The sequence below is a fragment of the Eumetopias jubatus genome, unplaced genomic scaffold, assembly GCF_037043125.1.
Source record: "Eumetopias jubatus isolate StellerSeaLion01/CBP00866 unplaced genomic scaffold, mEumJub1_p1.0 scaffold_1, whole genome shotgun sequence".
NCBI classification, from domain to species: Eukaryota; Metazoa; Chordata; class Mammalia; order Carnivora; family Otariidae; genus Eumetopias; species Eumetopias jubatus.
This window is the reverse complement of record NW_028274807.1, coordinates 129,012,742-129,039,851: the sequence shown is the minus strand read 5'-3', so window position 1 is coordinate 129,039,851 and position 27,110 is coordinate 129,012,742. Positions and strand designations below refer to the sequence as shown.

At 40.2% G+C, this 27,110-nt stretch overlaps 1 protein-coding gene across 5 annotated transcripts in view; it reads right to left on the bottom strand.

Moving 5' to 3' along the window:
• Positions 1-1,958: 1,958 nt before the first annotated feature.
• The window catches only part of PIK3R4 (phosphoinositide-3-kinase regulatory subunit 4), a 90,655-nt gene continuing 65,503 nt past the window's right edge, over positions 1,959-27,110 (bottom strand). For 4 of the 5 annotated variants that reach the window (XM_028099172.1, XM_028099171.1, XM_028099174.1 and 1 more), the window contains exons 14-20: positions 15,922-16,086; positions 10,149-10,360; positions 7,599-7,730; positions 4,344-4,444; positions 3,687-3,775; positions 3,295-3,403; positions 1,959-2,520 (exon numbers count right to left, since the gene is read on the bottom strand). In XM_028099172.1, coding sequence (XP_027954973.1) covers positions 2,350-2,520; positions 3,295-3,403; positions 3,687-3,775; positions 4,344-4,444; positions 7,599-7,730; positions 10,149-10,360; positions 15,922-16,086 — 979 coding nt within the window. In that variant the 3' untranslated portion in view covers positions 1,959-2,349. Of the gene's footprint in view, positions 2,521-3,294; positions 3,404-3,686; positions 3,776-4,343; positions 4,554-7,598; positions 7,731-10,148; positions 10,361-15,921; positions 16,087-27,110 lie in introns of those variants that run through there. The other variant, XM_028099175.2, reaches the window with a different exon arrangement.

The following is a 27,110-nucleotide window of genomic DNA, read 5'->3' as shown; positions in this document are numbered from 1 at the left end:
TGCTTGGATGCATGGGGCAGATGGCTACTGGAACCTAAGACCAGTAGGTGATTTTCTTTTCTCTATCTCTCTTTATAAAAGCTAGGAAAGAAAGGCCATCTCCACTGTGTTTTAAAACCACTTCTGCCATCCTTACTCAGGCAACTTCATAGAGTTAGCTCCCAATGTCTTCAGATGGGCAAGGAGTTAAAATGTCATATTCATACTCAGGAAACAGAGGAGAATAGAGCACATCAGGTTTCTTCATATCCTAAGCGGTGCTTAGGGGTTCAGGAAAAATTTGTTTCAAGTGAAGGAAATTGAGCAATATCTAAGAGGTATTTTAATAAAAGGATTTTTCTGGTTAACTTTGGATTAAGCAAAAACTCTTCCTGTTTACTGCTAGAGATACTTTAAGAATGTACTTGTCTATTTTTTCTGCATTGATAAGTAAAATACACCAAAAATTTTTGACCTTGGTAATTGAGATTATTTTAGCATTTTGGGTCTTTTTAATCCTTAACAGATGAAGGGTCTGAAACATAGTGTAAATGTTCCTTTTTTAAAATCCCTAATTTTAGCATTTCCCATGATTTACCTCTTTCTCTAGAAGGGAAAAGCCGCAAAAATTTGAATGTAAATTAAATAAACCCCTATTTAAACCAAGAATCACACAAATAAGCAGTAGTGCTTCCTGGTTTAAACATGTAAATTAATTGACTATAAAGGACATGCCTCCTATTATCTCTGCACTAAGCTATGAGTCAGACATGTTAAAAAAAAAAAGTCAAAAAAAAAAGATGCAACTCAACATGGCCTTAGATTGCAATACTCAGTAACAATTCAACCAAATGACCCCCTTTTCTAAAAGGGGAGTTTAAGTGGGAAGAGGAATGGATGGCAGGAAGATAAGGGGAGAAAAGGATTACATCTCCATTGGACCACTCCATCTTCCCCTCAGCATGTTTTGTCAGTCATGTGGCTTCGCTAAGCTTCCAGGCTTGAAGCCCTTCTAGGTCCAAAGGTTTGTCTCAAACAAGTGACCTCCAGCCTCTGCAGAACGAAATCTGACTTCATAGCTAGAAACTCTGGATATATGGTCTTAACAGACACGAAGGGAAGCAGATGCAATGTAACAGGACAATGTCAAATTTGCAAATCCTGTTCCACCAGCTATCTAGCCTTGTCAAGGTCCAGACTCCTCTAACTCAGGCCTCTGTGAATGACAGGGTTTTCTGATGAGTTTAGACAGGTAAACACAAAACCAAATGCACTGAATCGTGAAGTCAGACCTATGCACTGCAAATTGTCATGTACCATAACTGAATCATATAATTACATAAAAGTAAATTTGCGTATTTAAGTACTATTTTCCCCCAGAGGCAGATTATCTACTTAACTTTTTGGTTTACAGACTCATGTAACTAACTTAAAAACGAAGTATCTTAAACACCATAAACCCTTTAGCAAATGGATGACAATTAAATGTGAAGAGACAATTAGGTTCATGTACAAATAATAATTGATAAGTTTGAGGGGTTTATTTTGTGGGAAAGGCCAATTTTGGTCTTTAAAAGTGTAGATGTTTGGCATGTTTTTAACAGCTTAGTCCTTTTCTTTTTCCTGCATTTAATAACTGACACTGGATAAAAGCAAGCTGATGGGCCAAGTTTCAGAATTCATAGTAGAGCCTATAAAAAATAGTAATGATGGCCAAGGAGGGACATTTTTCGAGGGCCGATACACAGATCAGTTCTAGTGTTAAAAAATAAGGCAGACTGTGAAACAGGAAGATATGATAAAGCAGAAAGAACAAAATACTGAGAGTCCAGAAATGAGGGTATAAGGCCTACTTCTGTCACGGATTCTTTGTGACACTGAGTCCATTTCTTCAGAACAAATACTGCCGAGGAGTTTATTCTTCTGCTCAAAGTTTACTGTTTAAAACACCAACAAAAACAAAACAAAACAAAAAAACCTTCAGATGCCTGAATACAGTTTATTGGCTGGTTTGAATAGCACTTTTAATAGCAAAAATGTGTTTACACCGTAATAGCTTACAACCATCTTTTTCAATACAAAGTAAAATATAAGTCTTAGCGATCTGAATTCCTCACCTCTTTGACCTATACAATAAAAAGTCCCAGATACTGTTGTCTGGCTGATTCCTGCAGAGATATGCATGAGTATATTAGTTGAGTGCAACTTCCTTAACCACCCTGGAGGGCATCTGTTTAATCATGAAACGGTAATATACATACATAATTTTGAAAAGGAAATGAATTTCACTTCTGTCCTCTAAAAATACCTTTGCTCTCAAGTTACAGTATACATATAACTTTATTACAAATTATACAAACCACTAGGTTTTCATTTCCACACCTTAACAATCCCATCTCTAGATGCAGTTACAATGAAGCCCTGTGTTGTCTGGAACGTGGCCACATCTGTGATGATGTCGTGATGTCCCACAGGCAGAGATTCTGGGCCCCTCCGAGGGGTGTCATCACTCGGTCCTACCTTCTGCTTATTCTGGATCTCCTGTTTCATGGTTATAAGTCAGGAAGAAAAAAAAAAAAGGAGAAAGCCAGAAGTTAAAAGCCTGTATCACATTGTACCTCATATTAATATTGTTGCTTCTGGGACAGGTTGTTGTCGTTAAAGCTAAAACTTCCTGTGAAGTAGTCAACCTTTCACAAACTGAGTAAAGAGTCCAAAATGATAGTGTTTTCCACGAGTAGCCACTTATAAATATGTACAGATTCTCGGCCTGTTTATAAATTTTCTGTATTACCTTTTGTCCCTATCAAAAGGAAAAAGGGAAAGCCTATAATAAAGGGGTATAAATGACCAGAATATTGACGTAAATATTAATCTGTCATAAAGGAAGCTTTCATTCATTTACTGAGCACCTTCTAGACACAGGCACTTCCAGATTCATTATCTCACTTGAAGTTTTTGCCCAACTCAAGAACACAAGCTTTGGAGTTCCAACAACCAGGACTGAATCCCAGCTCTGCTGCCTAATACCTGGATGATCTTAGACAAGTTACTTCATGGTGCTTAACTTTCTTATTTGTAGAAGGAAAGTAATAAAGGTACTTATTAATTGTTGTGAGGACTGAGCACTTAAGTAAGCACTTAAGTGCTTACTTCAAACTATGTACTTATGTGTGTGCCTTTAATATGTTTATTATACCTTAATAAAAGTGAATTTCAAAAACAGAAAAGCCAAGAGAAAATAAACATATTCCTTAAATACTGCCAGTCATTTTTGTGCCTACAGAAGTTGAAAGAAAACAAGACTGCTTGTACCTGGACAACTTCAGTGCCTTCAATTATTTTCCTATAGTAGGACACAGACGAAGAACTAGTACTTCCTGCAACAACATAGGACCTCTCTGGGTAAGCCAGGTCCCAAAACCTAGGGAAGATGAAACAAATATTGATCATCTCTGGAGAAGGGGAGGAACTAATGATCATTAACTTACATTCATTAATACATAACTTATTTTCTTTGGCATTAGGAGAAGAGATTTTTCGTAGAATAGCATAAAATTAGGGACAAATGAAGTATTAACAGCTATTCCTGCAAGATGTGGAAGATTTTATACATTTATAATACCGTGGTATTAACCAGAGTATCCACATATTATCTCTCTCCTTTTAAGTGTTACACAGTAAGTATCCTTTATCAGATATTGTACCTTATTTTCATGTCTGAGCCAGCTGTTAGCAGGATGGGATTTCCATCCGCTGGACTACAGTAGATACCATGGACACTGTGAGGAGAGGGCTTTAAAAAGAAAGAAATAGGAATCAAATTAAAGATAACCGTGTATTCCCTAAGTGGCACCATTTCTAGAAACAAGTCAACTGGCGGCAGCTTTCCAGGCACCTGATTAACTGAAGAAATGAGACCATTTATGTATATCTTTTAGACGTCTTTCTTTGGGACCTTAAAATGCATTTGCTTGGTATCATTCTGAATAAAGAGGCAAAACCCCTTCAGCCTCTTAACATTTTCTATTTGGGAGGACTCCAACTAAAGGAGAAAAAAACCTCTTTCCTACCCTTTGCCCCAGAAAGCACCCGGGGTGGCAACCTGAAAAAAGTGTAGGTAAGCGGGTCACGTTCCAATTATCCCAGGTTTTTACTGGGGCTCCACAGAGACCTCACCAACCTTATGGAGCTAGCAACCAAACCCCCCAGGCATTAGTAAGCCTGAGGAACAGGAAAGCCACCTAATACTAATTTAAAACACAACCCAAAAGCCCAACAGATACAAGGTTTGGTAAAATGCCTGAAAGTGCTTGGGATGTGGGGAATTCAACTGGCCTTTAGAATAAAAACTGGAGGCAAACCTGTAACTCGGAGAGTGGTGGTGCACTGCTAGCCCAGAGAGTGAATCTTCTGTCGCCAGTCTCCATGTCCCACATGGAGACTTCATTGTTGCCCTGCACAGCTGAGGGAAACAGGCCAGAACCATCATTCAGACCAGAGCACTACTCTCAGAGCTTCCACATCTTGGTAGATAACCACGTCAGCCTGTACCGCTTTCCATTTTTCCGATCCTGCAAAAAATGCTCACTCTACTTTTAAATAACATCATGACCCTGTCACCAGACTGGAGGGCAAAAAATATTTCCTAGTAAATATTTACTGTTGTACAACACAGTGAAGAGAACTGTGGGGTAGAAAGGTGAATCCTAAACAGATTCTACCCTCAAGAGACCTACAGTCTAGAAGTAGAGAAAAAATATATATAAAAGCTAAGACAATGACAGCAAAAAGAACTGCAGAGTTCCCCCTGAACTCAAGGAAAAGATCCCCTTGGTTGGCAAAAATCGGGGTCACCTCGTGGAGACGTTCTCACTGGGACTGAAAGAACAAGCAGAGTTGGGCAGATACTGGTGGCATACAAGTAAATCATTTCAGGCAGGAAGAATGCTTTGTGTTCTTTAGGAAAATGAGTAATTGGTGTGACTGAAGCACATCTGTGGTAGAGAGAAGGGGTGGGAGATGAAGGCAGGGGAAGATTATGGAAAAAGGAAACTGTGGGCCCGAGAAAGACATTATCCCTTAGTTATTTTTGAGCAGGAGGAGTGACAATACTTCATTCCTTCACTAACATTTACTGAACCAACAATGTTTACTATGAGCTCATCCCTGTCCTAGGAGCTGAGGAAGATGAGGCAAAAAATGCAAAAAATTCCCTGTTTCATGGAACTTACATTCTAGTGGGGACAATAAACCAAAAAAAATGCAAAGGCCCTGAATCAGGAATGTGCTTAGTTCAAGGAGAAAGTCAGAAAGCCCCTATAGCTGAGGCAGCCTGAGCATGGGGGAGGGGCAGGAAAAGGCACAGGAGGGCTGGCCACATTCCACTCACCATTCCAAGGCTGATCCATGGGGGCCACATCAACAGGCTGCTGTGCCCATGGGCTTGGCCTGTGGTAAACTAAAAGCCCCCCAAATAAGTAGGCCCTAATCTGCGGAGACTATAAATGTCACCTTATATCGTACAGTGACTTTGCAGATATGATTAAATTAAGGGCCTCGAGATGGGATTTTCCTGGTTGTTCAGGTGAGCCCTAAATGCAATCACAGTGTCCTTAGAAGGGGAAGGCAGACTTGACAGCAAAAGACAAAAGGACAATGGAGCAAGATGCTATGGTGGTGGCTCTGAAGATGGAAGAGGGGGCCACAAGCCAAGGCAAGCAGCTGCAGAAGCAGGAAAAGGCAAGGGAATGGATTCTCCCCTAGACCCTACAGGGGTAATGTGGTCCTGCTCCCATCTTGAATTTGGCTCAGCGAAACTCATTTCAAACTCTGGCCTCCAGAACTGTTAAGAGAATAAATGTGTGTTATTTTAAGCTACCAACTTGTGGTTATTTATTATTACCTAAGAATAAAATGGTCATAGGAAACTAATACAGGCCTATGGAAAACACAGTAGGAGGCCAAAGGGAGAGATGAATGTCTCACCTCAGACTGGCTGTGTCCCTCATGTCAAAATCACCTTTCCTCTCAAGGTGGCCCTCTCTACTCACCTTCTCTGCAAACTCCAGTAACCATTCCCTCCCCTCCTGTCTTCGGATACCAGCCCTATTTCATTGGGCTTTTATGATACCTCTACACCCACACTTCCACCAATAGTTCCTTTGAAAATAAATCCTCAAATTATCCTACCTTGAGTATGCCATCAGTTTCCTGTTGGAACCCTGACCAATAAAAAAAGGTCAGAGAGGTACCCATTAAGCCTCTGGGCCATTAGTAAGGAGTTTGGCTGTAACTTGGAACGAGAAGGTACTGAGCAGTAGTCTTAAGAAGTAAGGATTAAAACGGAGTTAAAGCATAGTGTATTAATAGGGACAAGAGATTATGGTGGTTTGGATAAGGGAGACAGTGATGGAAATAGTAAAAAGTGGTCAGATTCTGGATATATTTTAGGACCATAGAGGATTGGCTGATGGACTAGAAGGAAGATGAGAGAGAAGAATCAAGGACACCACCAGTCTTCTTCCTGAGCACTGTGCATAAAAGAGCTGTCATTTACTGGGATAATACTGTGGGAAGAATGGTTTTGTCTCAGGGTAAAGAAACCAAGTATTCAGTTTGGACATGTCAAATTTAAAGTGCCTATTAGACATCTTAGGGGAGATTTTAAGTAGCTATAAAACTGAATAAATGTATTTAAAGCATGGGACTAGACAAGATCACAGAGCAAAGCTAGTGTAGGAGGAGAGGGTTTAGGACCAAAGACTGAGCCCTGAGGCAGTTGAGCAGGCCACAATTTAAAAGAAAATCGGAAAAAAAAATAATAAAAAAGAAAAGAAAATCGGGAAATCAGCAGCAAATCAATGAATAGGAGAAGCAAGAAAGTGATGTCCTTGAAGTCAAGTAAGGAAAGTAGTTCAGAAAGAGGAAACTATCAACTGACCAAATGAGAGGTGAGCAGAGTAATGGCCATCAAATTTGGCAACAGAGACTTTGACAGCAGCAGCGTACGAGCTGGTCTATGTGTATGAGAAGGGACCAAAGAGTCTAGATGCAAGACAACCAATGAGAAGACATAAGAATAACAAGAGCTACTATTTATCAAGCACTACATGTATGCCAGACTGTGTGCTTCACAATGTTTTCTCAAATTCTTACAACTCCGCTAGAAAAGTATTTTTAACCACATTTTACAGATAAGGAAAATAAGTTTCAAAAACCTGCCAACAAGAAAATCCAAATGTCCAATGAGGGGAGGGATCGGAAGGGAAGCTTGCAAAAAACACAACAAAAACACATCAACAAGAAATAGCAACTGACAAGGATGAGTTAAGTTTTCTAACTTAGATTTCTAAGAAGATGGTGGCAGCTTTAAAATATTGGAGAAAGAAAACAAATGGAAGATAATGGTAGCAATAAGATCATTTTTAAAGATAATAAATTTGAAATGACAGTGAGATAGCAGTGGTAGGAACTTCCATCATCAGAACAAAACAAAATCAAGCATTTGGTTCACATGTAAAATAAAAACTCTAAGAATATGAGTCTTGGCAGCAGGATATTACATACTTTCAAAAAAAAAAAGTCCCCAACACCTGAAAGCCAGCCCTCCATTTTACCTGCAATCACCCAAGACTGATAGAGAGGGTGCATTGAGAGGCGTCTGATTCGAGCCCTGGAAGGATGACAGTGACTGGAAATTGGCAACTGGAACCTCATGTCCCAACAAGCCATAGTACCACTGCTTGTACCTTAAAGGAAAAAAAAAAAAAGTCAAAAAGCTTACCATATAATGATTAAAGTACAACAAGCTGCATTTATACAAATAATAGCATTAGCTTTGTGTATGTGTTACTCACTCTTTGTTCTCATGAAGCTGCCTCCCTGGTGTCACACAGCATTTCTAGTTGTTAAATAAAGATATAAAGTGCTCATCACAATGCTACTACATAACTGTCTAATGTAAATTGAAACTGAATAATTCATTAATTACACCGGTATTAACTGCCAAAGGCACACACAAAAAACAAAAGGTCTAGAGAAAATATAAAACCACATCTGATAGGTCAAAATGTTCAGAATGCCTTAAATCACCAAAGATGTTTTACTGGCATTCAGTGACCACTTTACCAACCCCACAGTGGCAGCAGCTTTGTACCTATCATCAGCCATCAATCATTTCTATGTGCCCTTTTCTCCAAAAGATTCTGGAAACAGGTATGGGTAGCCAATCACAGCAGAAACTGGAGTACCTGCACATCTGCCCATGACAAGCCCCACAGAGAAGCCTCCCATCCCCAAAGAATAATGCCAACCCTGACACTGAACAGCTGGTCCTGACAGAGGCACAGAGCGTATTCTTGGACTGGTTTATTACTTTTTTATTTTATTTATTTTGTTTTGTTTTATGTTATGTTTATCACCATACATTACATCATTAGTTTTTGATATAGTGTTCCATGATTCATTGTTTGCATATAACACCCAGGGCTCCACGCAGAACGTGCCCTCTTTAATACCCATCCCCAGGCTAACCCATCCCCCCAACCCCCCCCAGACCCTCAGTTTGTTTCTCAGAGTCCATAGTCTCTCGTGGTTTGTCTCCCCCACCGATTTCCCCCCAATTTATTTCTCCCTTCCTACTATCTTTTTTTTTTTTAAACATATAATGTATTTTTAGTTTCAGAGGTACAGGTCTGTGATTCAACAGTCTTACACAATTCACAGTGCTCACCATAGCACATACCCTCCCCAGTGTCCATCACCCAGCCACCCCATCCCTCCCACCCCATCCCTCCCACCCCCCACCACTCCAGCAACCCTCAGTTTGTTTCCTGAGATTAAGAATTTCTCATATCAGTGAGATCATATGACAATTGTCTTTCTCTGATTGCCTTATTTCGCTCACCATTAATACCCTCTAGTTCCATCCACATCGTTGCAAATGGTCTCCAATTTAATGGAGATACTGGGAGTGTGAAAAGGCAAAAGAGCAACAGAGTCCCTCTGTCACCCTGCAGTGGCAGGACAATGGCTCAAACAGCCGTAGGTAGTTAGCGCCCTCAAAACTGATCAGGGTACCTGAGAGCCATCACTGCCATTTACTAAGTTGCTCACAGAGTTTCATATCTACTCATAGGCCTGGCATCACATCTTCCTGTACCCGTGCAGTTTATTCACACAAAAGGCAAACACAATGTATTCCATATAAACTATATAAAAAGAAATAAAGAAAAGGGCAGATACTTAATATCATAAATGTAAGTTAGGGAATCTAGAAACCAAAATTCAAGCACAACAGATTATAATTCTTCAGAAAGTATGGCAAATGGGAAAAAGTGAGATGTGATACATTCTCAAGGGGCAGGTTCAAAGCCTTATGAGGGTAAAACGTGAAACTAAAACAGAAAAGCAGCCAGCAAGATCACATGATACATCTTCAGCCTTTAAGAAAGGGAGGCAAGAAGGAATAATAGGGCAATAAACCGATGTTTAGCTCTTCTCCAGTACCAGGCCCCCTGTGATGGATGCTTTTACCTCATTAAATCCTCAGAGCAGCCCTTGAAAGGATTAGCCCCATTTGAAGATGAGGATCCTAACACTCAGAGGAGTTATGCAGCTTGCCTGGGGTTACTGGAATTTGAAACCAAGTCTGCCCAAACTCAAATGCTCTCATCCATAAACCAAGCCTGCTGCTTCCCTTGCAGGATAACAGAATGGCCCCAAATCTGATCACTATAATGATTATAAAGAGGCTCATTTAAGAACAAAGAGAAAAAGGAAACTTTTATGCATTGGGATACTGATACCTTTCAAATCCTTTTTTTTTTTTAAATGAAAAAAATTGGAAGTGGTTGTAACATAATAATCACTTAAAAAAAAAAGGGAGATGGGGAAGGTGCCTTGGTTTTGGCTCAGGTCATGACCTCAGGGTGGTCAGACTGAGCCCTGTGTCGGGCTCTGAGCGGAGCGTGGAGCCTGGTTGAGATTCTCCCTCTCTCTCTCCTTTCCCCACCACCACCCCCGTGCTCTTCCTCTCCAAAAAGAAAAAAGAGAGAGAGAGAGAGAGAGAATTATCAATAAAGAAAAAGGAAAAAACTTCTACAAGAAGGCAATTCCAGGTATCAGTGGCATTCGCAACCCAGTCAATGACTTTGAAGTCAGCTCACCAATGCAGAGCCAGCACTGGTGGATGTCCACAGCAAAGGAAGTGATGAGGCCTGACTTCAGATCATGCTTTAGTGTCCACGCATTGCTTGAAGACCTGAGGTCCCAACCAACTAGAGAGCCATTCACAGTGGCATAGGCCAGAACGGACTGTGCCCCGGAGTTGAAATGATGCATATCCACGACACAGCCATCGTCCTTCTGGTCTAGAATTCTAAAGAAATACACAAAGCAAAAGGTAAAGACTTTTCTGGTCACTGAAAACATAGCACCAGCCTCTATTTAAGATGAATTTATATTCTAACCATAGTCAAGAAATAACAACGCTGCCCCATCAAGCCACTGATACCTGAGGCATTTTTTAAAATAACTTCAAACTTACAGAAGAGTTGCAAAAATAGTACAGAGAATTCTTGTATATCCTTCACCTAGCTCCCCTCATGTTAATACCCTACCATAACCATAAAAAATTTATCAAAACTAAGAAATTAACCTTGGTACAATACTAGTAAAATATAGAACATAATCAGATTTTTATTAGCTTTCCACTCATGTCCTTTTACTGTTCCAGGATCCAAAACAAGATACCACATAGCATTTAGTTGTCATGTCTCTATCTGTCCCTAGCCTTTGATTGTCCTTCACGACTGTGACATTTTTCAAGACTACTGGTTATTTTAGAGAATGTCCCTCCATTTGGGTTTGCCCATGTGTTCTCAGTTTATGCCTTATTGGAAGACCACAAAATAAAATCCGTCTCAGTGCATTTATGAGGAGGTACCTGATATTAATTAGAACATATTAGTGGTGATGTTAACCTTAATCATCTGGCTAAGGTGGTGTCTACCAAGATTTTCCACTGTAAAATTATTTTTCCATTTATAACTACTGTAAAATTATCTTTCCATTTATAACTTCCTAATCTTTAGGGCAAATACTTTTGAGACCATATAAAAATCCCGTTTCTGCTTAAAGTTTTGTCAACAAATTTTAGGATCCTTTGATAGATCATAGGTGTGGTGTTCTAATGGTCACTATTTCCCTCATTCCTTCTATACTTACTGATTAGAATTTTTCTATAAAGAAGAATTGTCACTTCTTCCCCCATTAATTTTATTTATTCATTTACTTATTTATATCAGTATGGACTCATGGATATTTATTATATTCTCTGAGTTGTAATAGTATTATTATTGTTTTGTTGCTCAAGTTGTTCCAATTTTGGCCACAGAAAGCTCTCTCAGGTTGGCTCCAATGCCCTTTCAATATGCTTTTTTGAACCACTTCCTAACTTTCTGGCATCACAATATACTCAAGACTCATCTTGTATTTTCACTGCCCAGCCCTGGAATCGACCAGTTCTCCAAGGAGCCCTGGTTCCTTTTATGGGAGAATGGTATTTAAAGATTTATTTATTAGAGAGAGAGAGAAGAGAATATCAAGCATCTTGCTGAGCACAGAGCCTGACACAGGGCTCAATCCCATGACCCTGAGAATCATGACCTGAGCCAAAATCAAGAGTCAGATGCTCAACCGACTGAGCCACTCAGGTGCCTGGGAGAATGGTGTTTAAAAACCAAAGTCTGTGTGTGTTAAGTGTTCATTGCTATGGGGGGCTGTCCCTGCTCCAGTCCCTCTCAATGGCCAGAGCTAGAAAATATAGATACGACACTCATGCCTACACATATTATCTGTACTTCAGTATCTTTTTATGTGTATGTGTGCATATGTATACAAACATACGCATATATATACATATGCATATACATGTATCATGAGTCCATATTGATACTGAGTCCATACTTTTTTTTAAAGATTTTATTTATTTGACACAGAGAGAGCAACAGCAAGAGAGGGAACACAAGCAGGCGGAGTGGGAGACGGAGAAGCAGGCTTCCCACCGAGCAGGGAGCCCGATGTGGGGCTCAATCCCAGGACCCTGGCATCATGACCTGAGCCGAAGACAGATGCTTAATGACTGAGCCACCCAGGCGCCCCAATACTGAGTCCATATTGATATCTATCCAGCACCAGGGTTCATTCTAGCCATCCCCTTTTCCTATTTGTAATATGAATTTCTTCTTTCTTCAGCAGTGAGAAACCTGGCTCTCATTACTTACATAATTACCTATTGTTCAACCTTGGTATACAATTAAAGTGGTTTTGGAATTGATAAACTATATTCCTGTGAACAACCAACTAGAACACAGTGTTTGAGTTCAGTTCCTTCTGTCATTTGCCTTGCAGTGTCCAACTAAACCACTGTGTTCCAAAGGTATTAGGTTGGCTCCTTTATCGCCCACACTCTTCAGTGTGACTATATGCTTCCTCTGTATAATAAGTAGACTGATTTTAGACTGCATTCTACCTTTCATCCTGTATCTGGGTTGATTTTTTTTTTTTTAAACTTAGAGTAAAAGTCACTCTTTGTGGTATACAGTTCTGTGTGTTATGACAGACGCACAGCCATGGATCTTCTACCACAGAACCACACAGAACAAGTCCACACCCCCAAAATTATCTTGTGCAGCCCCTTTGTAGTCAACTCCTACCCCATCCCCAACCTGTGACTACCACTGATCTCAATTCCTCCCTACAATTTTATGTTTTCCAGAATGTCACACAGTTGAAAACATACAATAAATGGCCTTTTAGGTCTGACTTCTTTTGTTAGCAAAAAGGATTTAGGATTCATTGGTTGTTGCGTTCATCCATAGTTTATTCCTTTCATTACTGACAATAAAAGTAATAAAATAACACTGATTCCTTTTTATTCCATTATATGGGTATGCCTATTTTTTTCAAGCTGAGGCATTTTTAAACTAAAAAGAATTCATAAACATATTGGCCAGCCTCCCTGATCAGTATATATCATGCTTTTGCAGCACACATTATTTTAGTTTTAGCTCTTGGATCAAGAGTCAGCAAACATTTTCTGTAATGAGCCAGAGAGTAAATATTTTAGGCTTTGCAAGTCACATATCTCTATTGCATATTCATTTTTTTACAGTCTTTTAAAAATGCAAAAATTGTTCTTAGCTTATGGGCCCATACCGCAGGCTATAGTTTGCTGGCCTCTGTGTCTTCGATAAACAACTATATTTACAAACATTCTAATACTGACTGTATTTCCCCTAGAGGGATGATGCAAAGTCCAAATGCCAAATAAAATGTGAAAAGGTGCTATAAATTCTAATTATTAAGAGGCATGACAGGGCGCCTGGGTGGCTCAGATGGTTAAGCGTCTGCCTTCGGCTCAGGTCATGATCCCAGGGTCCTAGGATCGAGTCCCACATCGGGCTCCCTGCTCCTTGGGAGCCTGCTTCACCCTCTGCTTCTCTATCTCTCTCTCTCTCCCTCTCTCTCTCCCTCTGTCTCTCATGAATAAATAAATAAAATCTTTAAAAAAAAAAAAAAAGGCATGACAACAGTTGATCCAACTGAATGAAGCAAACATAAAGACTCAGGCAAGGTTTCTTTGGAGCAACTGCTATCAGACAGAATGAAATCTAGAGTGAAAAACTGTTCTGGCACAATCTCCCAATCTACAAAGTCCATGTTTGCTTAGGGTAAAGACAGTAACATTCATAGTAGAAAGTGCCATCAGCTATGAGGTACCTATAGGAGGAATGTGCACGTCTGTGTGTGTGTCCTGCCAGCACAGCCGTCACACGACACAATCTGCCAACAGCTGTTGGTTAAGGTCCACGGAACTCAACAGTTATACTGTTGTACAGTCATCCTCTGCTGAAACAATTGTAAAGAAAACCAGCAGGTATTCTTCAGTCAAAAACAATATATAATGTCCTAAACAAAAGCTGCCCAAATCTGTTCAGTGAATGTGTTAAACATAACGCATATTTTTCATTGCAAAGGCAAAACAAAATTACAAATAATATATAAACAATAAATATATCCTAGATGATCCAACATACATCCTTTCCTTCCTTAGTTACCCCAACCGCTGTGTCTTATAATCCACGAAAGTATACAAATCCGCTCATTCTGCTTTCCTCCTGTGGGATCTACCCCTTCTGCCTGCCATGTCCTTCTCGACCACCCTGCTTTGGCTAGCTAACTCACATCTGGTCTCCCCTCCTCCAGGCCTTCTTCCCTAACCCCTGCAAGCTGGCTCCCCGCATCCCTATAACATGGGCACATGATCACACTGCAACTGAAATCATCTGTTAACTGGTCTGCTTCTTCCCTTAGACTGTAGTGTCTTAGAGAGCCTAATATATCTTATTTGTATTTGGAATCCTCGGTGTGCAGCACATACTGGTCAGTTGAAAACTTGTTCTGCTTTATCTTTAAATGTCTTACCCTGTGTTTAATCTGTGGGTAACCACAATTTGTAAGAAGTGAAGGAAATTCTTAAATAAAACCAGCCAGAAAATTAACAAGTCAGGAAATGACAGATGTTGGCGGGGATGCGGAGAAAGGGGAACCCTCCTACACTGTTGGTGGGAATGCAAGCTGGTGCAAACACTCTGGAAAACAGTATGGAGGTTCCTCAAACAGTTGAAAATAGAGCTACCATACGATCCAGCAATTGCACTACTGGGTATTTACCCCAAAGATACAAATGTAGTGATCCGAAGGGGTACGTGCACCCCGATGTTTATAGCAGCAATGTCCACAATAGCCAAACTGTGGAAAGAGCCAAGATGTCCATCGACAGATGAATGGATAAAGAAGATGTCGTATATATACATAATGGAATATTATGCAGCCATCAAAAGGAATGAGATCTTGCCATTTACAACGACATGGATGGAACTGGAGGGTGTTATGCTGAGTGAAATAAGTCAATCAGAGAAAGACATGTATCATATGACCTCACTGATATGAGGAATTCTTAATCTCAGGAAACAAACTGAGGGTTGCTGGAGTGGTGGGGGGTGGGAGGGATGGGGTGGGTGGGTGATGGACATTGGGGAAGATATGTGCTACGGTGAGCGCTGTGAATTGTGTAAGACTGTTGAATCACAGATCTGTACCTCTGAAACAAATAATGCAATATATAAAAGAAGAAGAAGACAGCAGGAGGGGAAGAATGAAGGGGGGGAAATCGGAGGGGGAGACCAACCATGACAGGCGACGGACTCTGAAAAACAAACTGAAGGTTCTAGAGGGGAGCGGGGTGGGGGGATGGGTTAGCCTGGTGATGGGTATTAAAGAGGGCACGTTCTGCGTGGAGCACTGGGTGTTATGCACAAACAATGAATCATGGAACACTACACCCAAAACTAATGATGTAATGTATGGTGATTAACATAACAATAAATTTTTTTTTAAAGCCACTATTTTGTTTTACAATGATAAGCAAATCATTTGACTAAAAGCAGCACTCCATGTTCCCATCCCCTTCAGACATTTTAATGCCAAGTGACAAAATGCTGACAACATTTTGAGTTTTCTTTAATGAAGAACATTCACATTCTCAAAATCAACAAGCGAGAGTTGTGCTTTTCACAGCTGAGACAGAAGATGCAACTGATAATTAGGTTATTCAAACAGATTCCAGACTGGGATGAGCTGCAAGTTCAAAGCCGCCCTTCTGACCTTTCGGAGGAAAGATACGCAGACATAGCTTTCTGAAACTAACTGCATGTGACAGGTTTGAGCTGAAAACACAGTTTTATTTATTTTATGTGCTAAAAAAAAGAAGTACAATCTAATAGGCCCTCAGTTGATCCAAACTACACTGGCAAGGTAGGATTAAATTACCCTAGTGCACTAAATGCAGTTTAAAAAAACACAAAAGATAGATACCTGCTTTGCAGAGGCTGAATCTTAGGAGACTTGGGCAGCTTAGAAGCTTCAATCGCAAGAAGCTGGATGGCACCATTATCAGACGCAATGGCTAAGTAGTGGGACCCCTGGCAGAATGTAAGCGTCTTGACACGTCCTCCAATTCGGCTGTATGTAAGAGTAGATCTGCACGAAAGAAAACAGAATGCATTTCTGCAATGACCATAAAAGCATTACTATTGCTATCATTAAGTAAATATCCACATGGCTATTAACCAACAAAATTACTTCTTTGAGGTCTGTTTCACCTCCTTGTTCTAACAAACCTTAGAATTCTGCTCAAAAGCACTGGCACAAAATCTTTTCTTATATTTTCAAATGGCCATCCCCACACACTTCTATCACAGAAAGACTGTCCATCCTCCTTTACAATTGGAGCTCCCATTCAGTTGTCCTCATCCAGGTCTCCTTCCACTCTTGCAATACCTTAAGCCCTATTCTTGCACCCTTCAGTAATTCTGTAAATCCTAGGATGCAGCCTGACCACAGCAGGAAAAGCACTAGCTTTGGAGTGAAAGACCTGAGTTCCAGTACTGACCACCCATATGACCTCGGTCAAGCCACTTACCCTGCTGTGTTATCAGTTTACTCATCTACAGAACAGGACTGCCCTAACTTCTCTACTTGGAACACAGAGAAGCTCAAATAATATGTAAATAATAAAATACTCATAAATGCAAAATATTTATTGTAATATTCAGTCTCTCCCACATACATGCTGACCTCTCAAGCTGTCTACTTCCCTTTCTCAAATTCACTGCCAAACTTCTTCAACATATGAACTACACATGATGCCTCCCATGATCACCAATTCCCTCTTTCAATACCTTCAGTACCTCCCCTTCATAAGGTGCATACTCATCCTTCTACGGGGCCATACTTCTGAAAGATCACAAGCCCCTACCTAATCACCAAATTTATTCATCTCCATCTTTTCTGTTTGTTTCATTTTATTATACAAGCTAATACATACTACAAAAAATTAAAACTACAGAAAATATGGAAAAGTAAAAACATTTATAATTCTATTATCCAGAAACACTATTTACATTTTGTTATATAACATTCCAAAGGGTTTTCTATGCATATCATAATATAGTCATATTTGCTTTTTAAATAAATATGGAATGATATGTTGTATTTTCTTTTTATTAATCATTACTCTCTAGTTCACTTTTTCTTAATCACAGCTTTGTTGGGACACAATACCATCAGGTATAATATTTTAAAGTGTATAATTCCATGATTTTTAGTATGTTAACAGAATTCTGCATAGATCATCGCTATCTAATTCTACATTTTCATCATTCCTAAGAAACCCAAAAAAGAAACCTACCTCACATCCATTAGCCTTCACTCCTCATTTTCCTCTCCTGCCAGCCCCTGGAAACAAATTTTCTTTTCTATGAATTTGCCTATTCTGGAGATCATATGGACACAGTCATATATTACATGTTGCCTTTTGTATCTGGCTTCTTTCACTTAACATAGTGTTTTCAAGGTTCATCCATTCGTTTTTATAGCCAAATATTATTCCATTCGAGAAAATACCACATTTTCTTTATCCATTCATCAGCTGATGAACATTTGTTTCTACCTTTTAGCTATTATGAATAATGCTGCTGTAAATATCTGTGTATAAGTCTTTGGACACATTTCTCAAACATAGTGCCTACAGGACCCAACCAGTATGGTAAATGAGTAAAGAGAACCAGGCAGAAGGCACTGGGAGAGAAAGGAATACCAGTATTGCAGGGTCTCTTGCATTTGTTTGCTCTCTCCCCCTCTCTTTTAATACTGAGATATAATTTACCTATCATGAAATTCACTCTTTTAAAGAGATTGATAGTGTAGTCACTAAGTTTTGTAACCATTATCATTATGTAATTCAAGAACCTTTACATCACCCCAAAAAGAAACCCCGTATACATCAGCAGTCACTCCCCAAATCCTCTGTTCCTCCCAGCTCCTGACAACTATAGATGGTCCTTGACTTACATTTTTCAACTTTATGATGGTATGAAAGCAACAGGCATTCAGTTGAAACGTACTTTAAACTTTGAATTTGATCTTTTCCTTGCTAGGACACGCCATACAATCTACTCATAATGCTGACCAGCAGCAGTGAGCCGCAACTCCCAGGCAGCCATGTGATCACAAGGGTAAAAAACCAACATATTTACAACCATTATGAACCATTCTGTTTTTCTTTCGGTATTCAACAAATTACATGAGATATTCAATGCTTTATTATAAAATAGGCCTTGTGTTAAATGATTTTGCCCAACTGTAGGCTAACGAAGGCTAAGCACATGGAAGGTATGCACGGGGAGAGGGAGAAGCAGGCTCCCCACTGAGCAGGGAGACCCATGCGGGGCTCGATCCCAGGACCCTGGGATCATGACCTGAGCCTACGGCAGATGCTTAACCAACTGAGCCACCCAGGCGTCCCTCTTCTTGAGTCATTTTTTGACAGCTTACGTCTCCTTGGAATTTGTCCATTTCATCTAGGTTATTTGTTGACATACAATTGTTCATAGTATTTTTGTCATAATTCCTTTTATTACTTATCATGTCAGTAGTAATACTCCTCTCTCATTCCTAATTTTCGTAATTTCAGTCCTTTCTTTTTTATACTGGTTACTGAAGAAAAAGTTTAACAATTTTGATCTTTCCAAAGAATAAACCTTTCCTTTTGTTGATTTTTCTTTATTTCCCCTTTAGTCTTTATTATGTCCTTCCTTCTACTTGCTTTGGGTTTACTTTGCTCTTCTTTTACTAGTTTCCTAAGGTGAAGGCTAAGTTAATTGATTTAAGATCTTTCTTTTTAAATATAGATGTTTACAGCTATAAATTTCTCTCTAAACACTCCTTTAGCTGCTTTCCGTAAGTTTTGGCATGTTGTGTTTTCATTTTCATGAACCACTGGTTATTTAGCCATGTGGTGTTTAATCTCCACATATTTGTCAATTTCTCAAACCTTTCTGTTATTGATATCTAGTTTCATTCCACTGTGGTTGGAGAACATACATGTTGATGTTTCAATGCTTTTAAATTTACTGGGGCTTGTTCTATGGCCTCATATATGGTTTAATCTGGAAAGTGTTCCATGTTCACTTGAAAAGAATTTTTATTCTGCTACTGCTGCGTGGAGTATTCTATTAAAATCTTTAGATCTGGTTAGTTTGTACTGTTGATCAAATCTTCTATTTCCTTTGTTGACCTTATGCCTACTTGTTCTATCCATACTGAAAGCAGAGTATTAAAGTCTCAACTACTATTGAATTATCTTACTTTTGCCTTCAATTCTCTCAGTTTTTGGTTCATCTGGGGGATGTGTTATCAGGTGCACGTGTTTGCAATTGTTATGTTTTCCTGATGCACTGGCTCTTCTATCATTATAAAATGTCACTTATTTATCTGTAGTAGCAATTTTTGTCTTAAAAGTTTATTTTGTCCAATATTAATATAACTGCTCCAGCTCTCTTTTAGGTACTGTTTACATGGTGTATCCTTTTACTTTCAACCAATTTGTGTCTTTGAATCTAAAGTACATCTCTTGGACATGGGCCATAGCAACATTTTTCTAGCTATGTCTCCTGAGGCAAGGGACACAAAAACAAACTATGGGGAATACTTCAAAATAAAAAGAATCTGGAGGGGTGGAGCAAGATGGTGGAGGAGTAGGAGACCTAGATTTCGTCTGGTCTCAGGAATTCAGCTGAATAAGGATCAAACCATTCTGAACACCTACGAACTCAACAGGAGATCAGGGCGCCTGGGTGGCTCAGTTGGTTAAGCGATTGCCTTCGGCTCAGGTCATGATCCTGGAGTCCCGGGATCGAGTCCCGCATCGGGCTCCCTGCTCGGCGGGGAGTCTGCTTCTCCCTCTGGCCCTCTTCCCTCTCGTGCTCTCTATCTCTCATTCTCTCTCTCTCAAATAAATAAATAAAATCTTTAAAAAAAAAAAAAAAAACAGGAGATCAAAGAGCAGAATAGCAACAACTCTCTGAACAGAAAAGCGACCTATTACTGGAAGGTAGGACGTGTGGAGAAGTGAATCCGAGGCGATATTCGGGAGGACAGATGGCGGGGGCGAGGGCCTCCGTCAGCTGCTTCTGGCAAGTGATAGAGTCGCGGAGCACAAAATTGGACCTTTTAGAAGTTGGCTCCGCTGAGGGACACTGCTACAGTGCCTAAGCGGAGAGTGGAATCCTCCCGGGACAGTGTGGTCTCAGGACCCTCGGGGTCACAGAAAGACCGGGGGTGCCTGTGTGCGGCAGAGCTCCCAGGTATCGGAGCGGGGAAGCCGGCTGCAGAGACAGAGCCGAGGCGTGGGCTCTCAGCTCGGGGTTGCCATAAACTGTGATCCACGGCCCAGTCGGGCCACTGCTCCTCCAGCAGGGACCCAACAAACGACAGAGCCGGGGAGACTCCCTTTTCTCCCGGGGAGGAGCGGCGCGGGAGCGCACCGCAGGGATCTGCTGGGTTTGGAGACTCCACACGGGGTCGGGTGCCAGAGATAGAAACGCTCGGTCACAGGCCGGGTGAGCACGGAGGGCAGCCGGAGACCGGGGAGACGGAAGTGACTGCTTTTCTCTGGGGGCGCACTGAGGAGCGGGGCCCCGAGTTCTCAGCTACTCCGGGTGGAGATTGGGAGGCCACCATTTTCGCCCTGGTCCTCCAAAGCTGTACCGAGAGCTTGCAGAGAACGAAAGCTCCTGAGGGCAAACCCGAGCAGCTTGCTTAGCCCAGACAGACAAGGGCGGGGCAATTCAGCCTCCGGAAAAGACGTGGGAACCACGGCAACAGGCCCCTCCCCCAGAAGATCAGCACGAACAGCCAGCAAGCCAAGACCAAGTTTACCAATCAAGGAGAAAGGGAGAACTCCAGCACTAGGGGAATACTGCACATAGAATTCATGGCTTTTTTTTTACCATGATTCACTAGTTCATCAAAGTTAATTTTTTTAACTGTTTTTTTTTAATTTTTCTTTTTCCCTTTTTCAACCAACATCTTATCAATCCCTTTTTTAAAAAAACATTTTTTATTTTTCATTTTTAGAGTCATATTTTTATCCCTTCATAGTAGTTACCCTTATTTTTGGCATATATATATAAGTTGTTCTCTCTTTAAAATTTTGAGATAGAGTTTCTTCTAACAGATCAAAATATACCCTAAATCACTAGTGTATGGCTTGGTTCTAGTCTCCTGCCTGATCACATTCTCTCCCTTTTTTCTTTTTTTTTTTTTTAAATCTTCTTTCTTTTTTCAAACAACTTATCAATTCCTTTTATAAAATCTTTTATAATTTTCATCTTTACAGTCATCTTCCATCCCTTCATTGTATCAACCCTTATTTTGTACATATATGTCTTTCTTCCTTTAAAATTTTAGGAGGCACTTTTTTCTAACACCAAAATACGCCCAAAATATAGTGTGTGGCACTGATCTATGCACTAGCCTGATCATATTTGATCATATCCTGCTTTTTTTGTAGTGTTCCGTTTTTGGTTTTTTGGTTTTTTTTTCTCTCTTTCTTTTTTCTTTCCTTCCCTTTCTTTTCCCCTGGTTGCAGGTCTTTTCTGATTTGTATACAGTATATTTGCTGGGGACGTTGTAAACCTGTTAGCATTTTGTTCTCTCATTCATCTATTCTCCTCTGGACAAAATGACAAGACGAAAAAAATCACCTCAACAAGAGGTAGTACCGTCAGCCAGGGACCTACTCAATACGGACATTAGTACGATGTCAGACCTAGAGTTCAGAATCATGACTTTAAAGAAACTAGCTGGGCTTGAAAAAAGCGTGGAAGTTATTAGAGAAACGCTTTCTGGAGAAATAAAAGAACTAAAATCTAACCAAGTCGAAATCAAAAAGGCTATTGATGAGGTGCAATCAAAAATGGGGGCACTAACTGCTAGGATAAATGAGGCAGAAGAGAGAAACAGTGATAGAGAAGACCAAATGATGGAAAATAAAGAGGCTGAGAAAAAGAGAAACAACTACAGGATCACGAGGGCAGAATTCGAGAGATAAGCGATACGATAAGACAAAACAACATTAGAATAATTGGGATCCAAGAAGAAGAAGAAAGAGAGAGAGGGGCAGAAGGTATATTGGAGCAAATAATAGCAGAGAACTTCCTAATGTGGGGAAGGAAACAGGCATCAAAATCCAGGAGGCACAGAGAACCCCTCTCAAAATCAATAATAATAGGTCAACACCCCGACATCTAATAGTAAAACTTAGGAGTCTCAGAGACAAAGAGAAAATCCTGAAAGCCGCTCGGGAGAAGAGATATGTAACCTACAATGGTAGAATTATTAGATTGGCAACACACCTATCCACAGAGACGTGGAAAGCCAGAAAGGACTGGCAAGATATCTTCAGAGCACTAAACAAGAAAAATATGCAGGCAAGAATACTATAGCCAGCTAGGCTCTCATTCAAAATTGAAGGAGAGATAAAAAGCTTCCAGGACAAACAAAAACTAAAGGAATTTGCAAACACGAAACCAGCCCTCCAAGAAATATTAAAAGGGGTCCTCTAAGCAAAGGGAGAGCCTAAAAGCAGCATAGATCAGAAAGGAACACAGACAATATACAGTCACAGTCACCTTACAGGCAATACAATGGCACTAAATTCATACCTTTCAATAGTTACCCTGAATGTAAATGGGCTAAATGCCCCAATCAAAAGACACAGGCTATCAGATTGGATTAAAAAACAAGACCCATCGATATGCTGTCTGCAAGAGACTCATTTTAGACCCAAAGACATCCCCAGATTGAAAGTGAGGGGGTGGAAAACCATTTACCATACTAATGGACACCAAAAGAAAGCTGGGTGGCAATCTTTACATCAGACAAATTAGATTTTAAAACAAAGACTGTAATAAGAGATGAGGAAGGACACTATATCCTACTTAAAGGGTCTATCCAACAAGAAGATCTAACAATTGTAAATATCTATGCCCCGAACATGGGAGCAGCCAATTATATAAGGCAATTAATAACCAAAGCAAAGAAACACATTGACAACAATAGAATAATAGTGGGGGACTTTAACAGCCCCCTGATTGAAATGGACAGATCACCTAAGCAAAAGATCAACAAGGAAATAAAGACTTTAAATGACACACTGGACCAAATGGACTTCACAGACATATTCAGAACATTCCATCCCAAAGCAACGGAATATACATTCTTCTCTAGTACCCATGGAACATTCTCCAGAATTGATCACATCCTAGGTCACAAATCAGGTCTCAACTGGTACCAAAAGATTGGGATCATTCCCTGCATATTTTCAGACCACAATGCTTTGAAACTAGAACTCAGTCACAAGAGGAAAGTCGGAAAGAACTCAAATACATGGAGGCTAAAGAGCATCCTACTAAAGAATGAATGGGTCAACCAGGAAATTAAAGAAGAATTTAAAAAATGCATGGAAACCAATGAAAATGAAAACACAACTGTTCAAAATCTTTGGGATACAGCAAAGGCAGTCCTGAGAGGAAAGTATATAGCAATACAAGCCTTTCTCAAGAAACAAGAAAGGTCTCAAATACACAACCTAACCCTACACCTAAAGGAGCTGGAGAAAGAACAGCAAATAAAGCCTAAACCCAGCAGGAGAAGAGAAATCATAAAGATCAGAGCAGAAATCAATGAACTAGAAACCAAAAGAACAGTAGAACAGATCAACGAAACTAGGAGCTGGTTCTTTGAAAGAATTAACGAGATTGATAAACCCCTGGCCAGACTGATCAAAAAGAAAACAGAAATGACCCAAATCAACAAAATCATGAATGAAAGAGGAGAGATCACAACCAACACCAAAGAAATACAAACAATTCTAAGAACATATTATGAGCAACTCTATGCCAGCAAATTAGATAACCTGGAAGAAATGGGTGCATTCCTAGAGATGTATCAACTACCAAAATTGAACCAGGAAGACATAGAAAACCTGAACAGACCTATAACCACTAAGGAAATTGAAGCAGTCATCAAAAATCTCCCAACAAAAGCCCAGGGCCAGATGGCTTCCCAGGGGAATTCTATCAAACATTTAAAATAGAATTAATACCTATTCTCCTGAAACTGTTCCAAAAAATAGAAATGGAAGGAAAACTTCCAAACTCATTTTATGAGGCCACCATTACCTTGATCCCAAAACCAGACAAAGACCCCATCAAAAAGGAGAATTACAGACCGATATCCTTGATGAACATGGATGCAAAAGTTCTCACCAAAATACTCGCCAATAGGATCCAACAGTACATTAAAAGGATTATTCACCACGACCAAGTGGGATTTATCCCTGGGCTGCAAGGATGGTTCAACATCCGCAAATCAATCAACGTGATACAATACATTAACAAAAGAAGAACAAGAATCATATGATCCTCTCAATAGATGCAGAAAAAGCATTTGACAAAGGACAGCATCCTTTCTTGATCAAAACTCTTCAGAGTATAGAGATAGAGGATACATACCTCAATATCATAAAAGCCATCTATGAAAAACCTACAGCGAATATTCTCAATGGGGAAAAGCTAAGAGCTTTTCGCCTAAGGTCAGGAACATGGCAGGGATGTCCACTATTACCACTGCTATTCAACATAGTATTAGAAGTCCTAGCCACAGCAATCAGACAACAAAAAGAAATCAAAGGCATCCAAATCGGCAAAGAGGAAGTCAAACTCTCACTCTTTGCAGATGATAGGATACTGTATGTGGAAAACCCAAAAGACTCCACCCCAAAACTGCTAGAACTCATACAGGAATTCAGTCAAGGAGCAGGCTAAAAAATCAATGCACAGAAATCAGTGGCATTCCTATACACCAACAACAAGACAGAAGAGAGACAAATCAAGCAGTCGATCCCATTTACAATTGCACCCAAAACCATAAGATACCTAGGAATAAATTTAACCAAAGCAGCAAAGGATCTGTACTCAGAAAACTATAAAATACTCATGAAAGAAATTGAAGAAGACACAAAGAAATGGAAAAACGTTCCATGCTCATGGACTGGAAGAACCAACATTGTGAAGATGTCAATGCTACCTAGAGCAATCTACACATTCAATGCAATTCCCATCAAAATACCATCCACTTTTTTCAAAGAAATGGAACAAATAATCCTAAAATTTGTATGGAACCAGAAAAGACCCCGAATAGCCAGAGGAATATGGAAAAAGAAAAGCAAAGCTGGCGGCATCCCAATTCCGGACTTCCAGCTCTATTACAAAGTTGTCATCATCAAGACAGTATGGTACTGGCATAAAAACAGACACATAGATCAATGGAACAGAATAGAGAGTCCAGAAATGGACCCTCAACTCTATGGTCAACTTATCTTTGACAAAGCAGGAAAGAATGTCCAATGGCAAAAAGACAGTCTCTTCAACAAATGGTGTTGGGAAAACTGGACAGCTACATGCAGAAGAATGAAACTGGACCATTTCCTTACACCACACACAAAAATAGACTCCAAATGGTTGAAAGACCTAAACGTGAGACAGAAGTCCATCAAAATCCTAAAGGAGAACACAGGTAGCAACCTCTTCGACCTCAGCTGCAGCAACTTCTTCCTAGAAACATCCCCAAAGGCAAGGGAAGCCAGGGCAAAAATGAACTATTGGGATTTCATCAAGATAAAAAGCTTTTGCACAGCAAAAGAAACAGTCCACAAAACCAAAAGATAACCGACAGAATGGGAGAAAATATTTGCAAATGACATATCAGATAAAGGGCTAGTATCCAAAATCTATAAAGAACTTATCAAACACAACACCCAAAGAACAAATAATCCAACCAAGAAATGGGCAGAAGACATGAACAGACATTTTTCCAAAGAAGACATCCAAATGGCCAACAGACACATGAAAAAGTGCTCAACATCGCTCAGCATCAGGGAAATCCAAATCAAAACCACAATGAAATACCTCACACCAGTCAGAATGGCTAAAATTAACAAGTCATGAAATGACAGATGTTGGAGGGGATGTGGAGAAAGGGGAACCCTCCTACACTGTTGGTGGGAATGCAAGCTGGTGCAACCCCTCTGGAAAACAGTGTGGAGGTTCCTCAAACAGTTGAAAATAGAGCTACCATACGATCCAGCAATTGCACTACTGGGTATTTACCACAAAGATACAAATGTAGGGATCCGAAGGGGTACGTGCACCCCGATGTTTATAGCAGCAATGTCCACAATAGCCAAACCGTGGAAAGAGCCAAGATGTCCATCGACAGATGAATGGATAAAGAAGATGTGGTATATATACACAATGGAATATTATGCAGCCATCAAAAGGAATGAGATCTTGCCATTTGCAACGACGTGGATGGAACTGAAGGGTGTTATGCTGAGTCAAATAAGTCAATCAGAGAAAGACATGTATCATATGACCTCACTGATATGAGGAATTCTTAATCTCAGGAAACAAACTGAGTGTTGCTGGAGTGGTGGGGGGTGGGAGGGATGGGGTGGCTGAGTGACAAGACATTGGGTAGGGTATGTGCTATGGTGAGCACTGTGAATTGTGCAAGACTGTTGAATCACAGATCTGTACCTCTGAAACAAATAATGCAACATGTTAAGAAAAAAGAAAAAGAAGAAGATAGCAAGAGGGGAAGAATAAAGGGGAGTAAGTCAGAGGGGGAGACGAATCATGAGAGACGATGGACTCTGAAAAACAAACTGAAGGTTCTAGAAGGGAGGAGGGTAGGGGGATGCGTTAGCCTGGAGATGGGTATTAAAGAGGGCACATTCTGCATGGAGCACTGGGTGTCATGCACAAACAATGAATCATGGAACACTACATCAAAAACTAATGATGTAATATATGGTGATTAACATAACAATAAAAAAATAAAAAAAAAAAGAATCTGCACAGCAAAGGAAACAATCAACAAAACTAAAAGACAATCTACTGAATGGGAGAAGACATTTGCGGGGCGCCTGGGTGGCTCAGTCGTTAGCATCTGCCTTCAGCTCAGGTCATGATCCCAGGGTCCTGAGATCATGCCCCCATCAGGCTCCCTGCTCCGTGGAAGGCCTGCTTCTCCCTCTCCCTCTGCCCCTGCTCGTGTTCCCTCTCTCTCTGTCTCTGTGAAATAAATAAATAAAATCT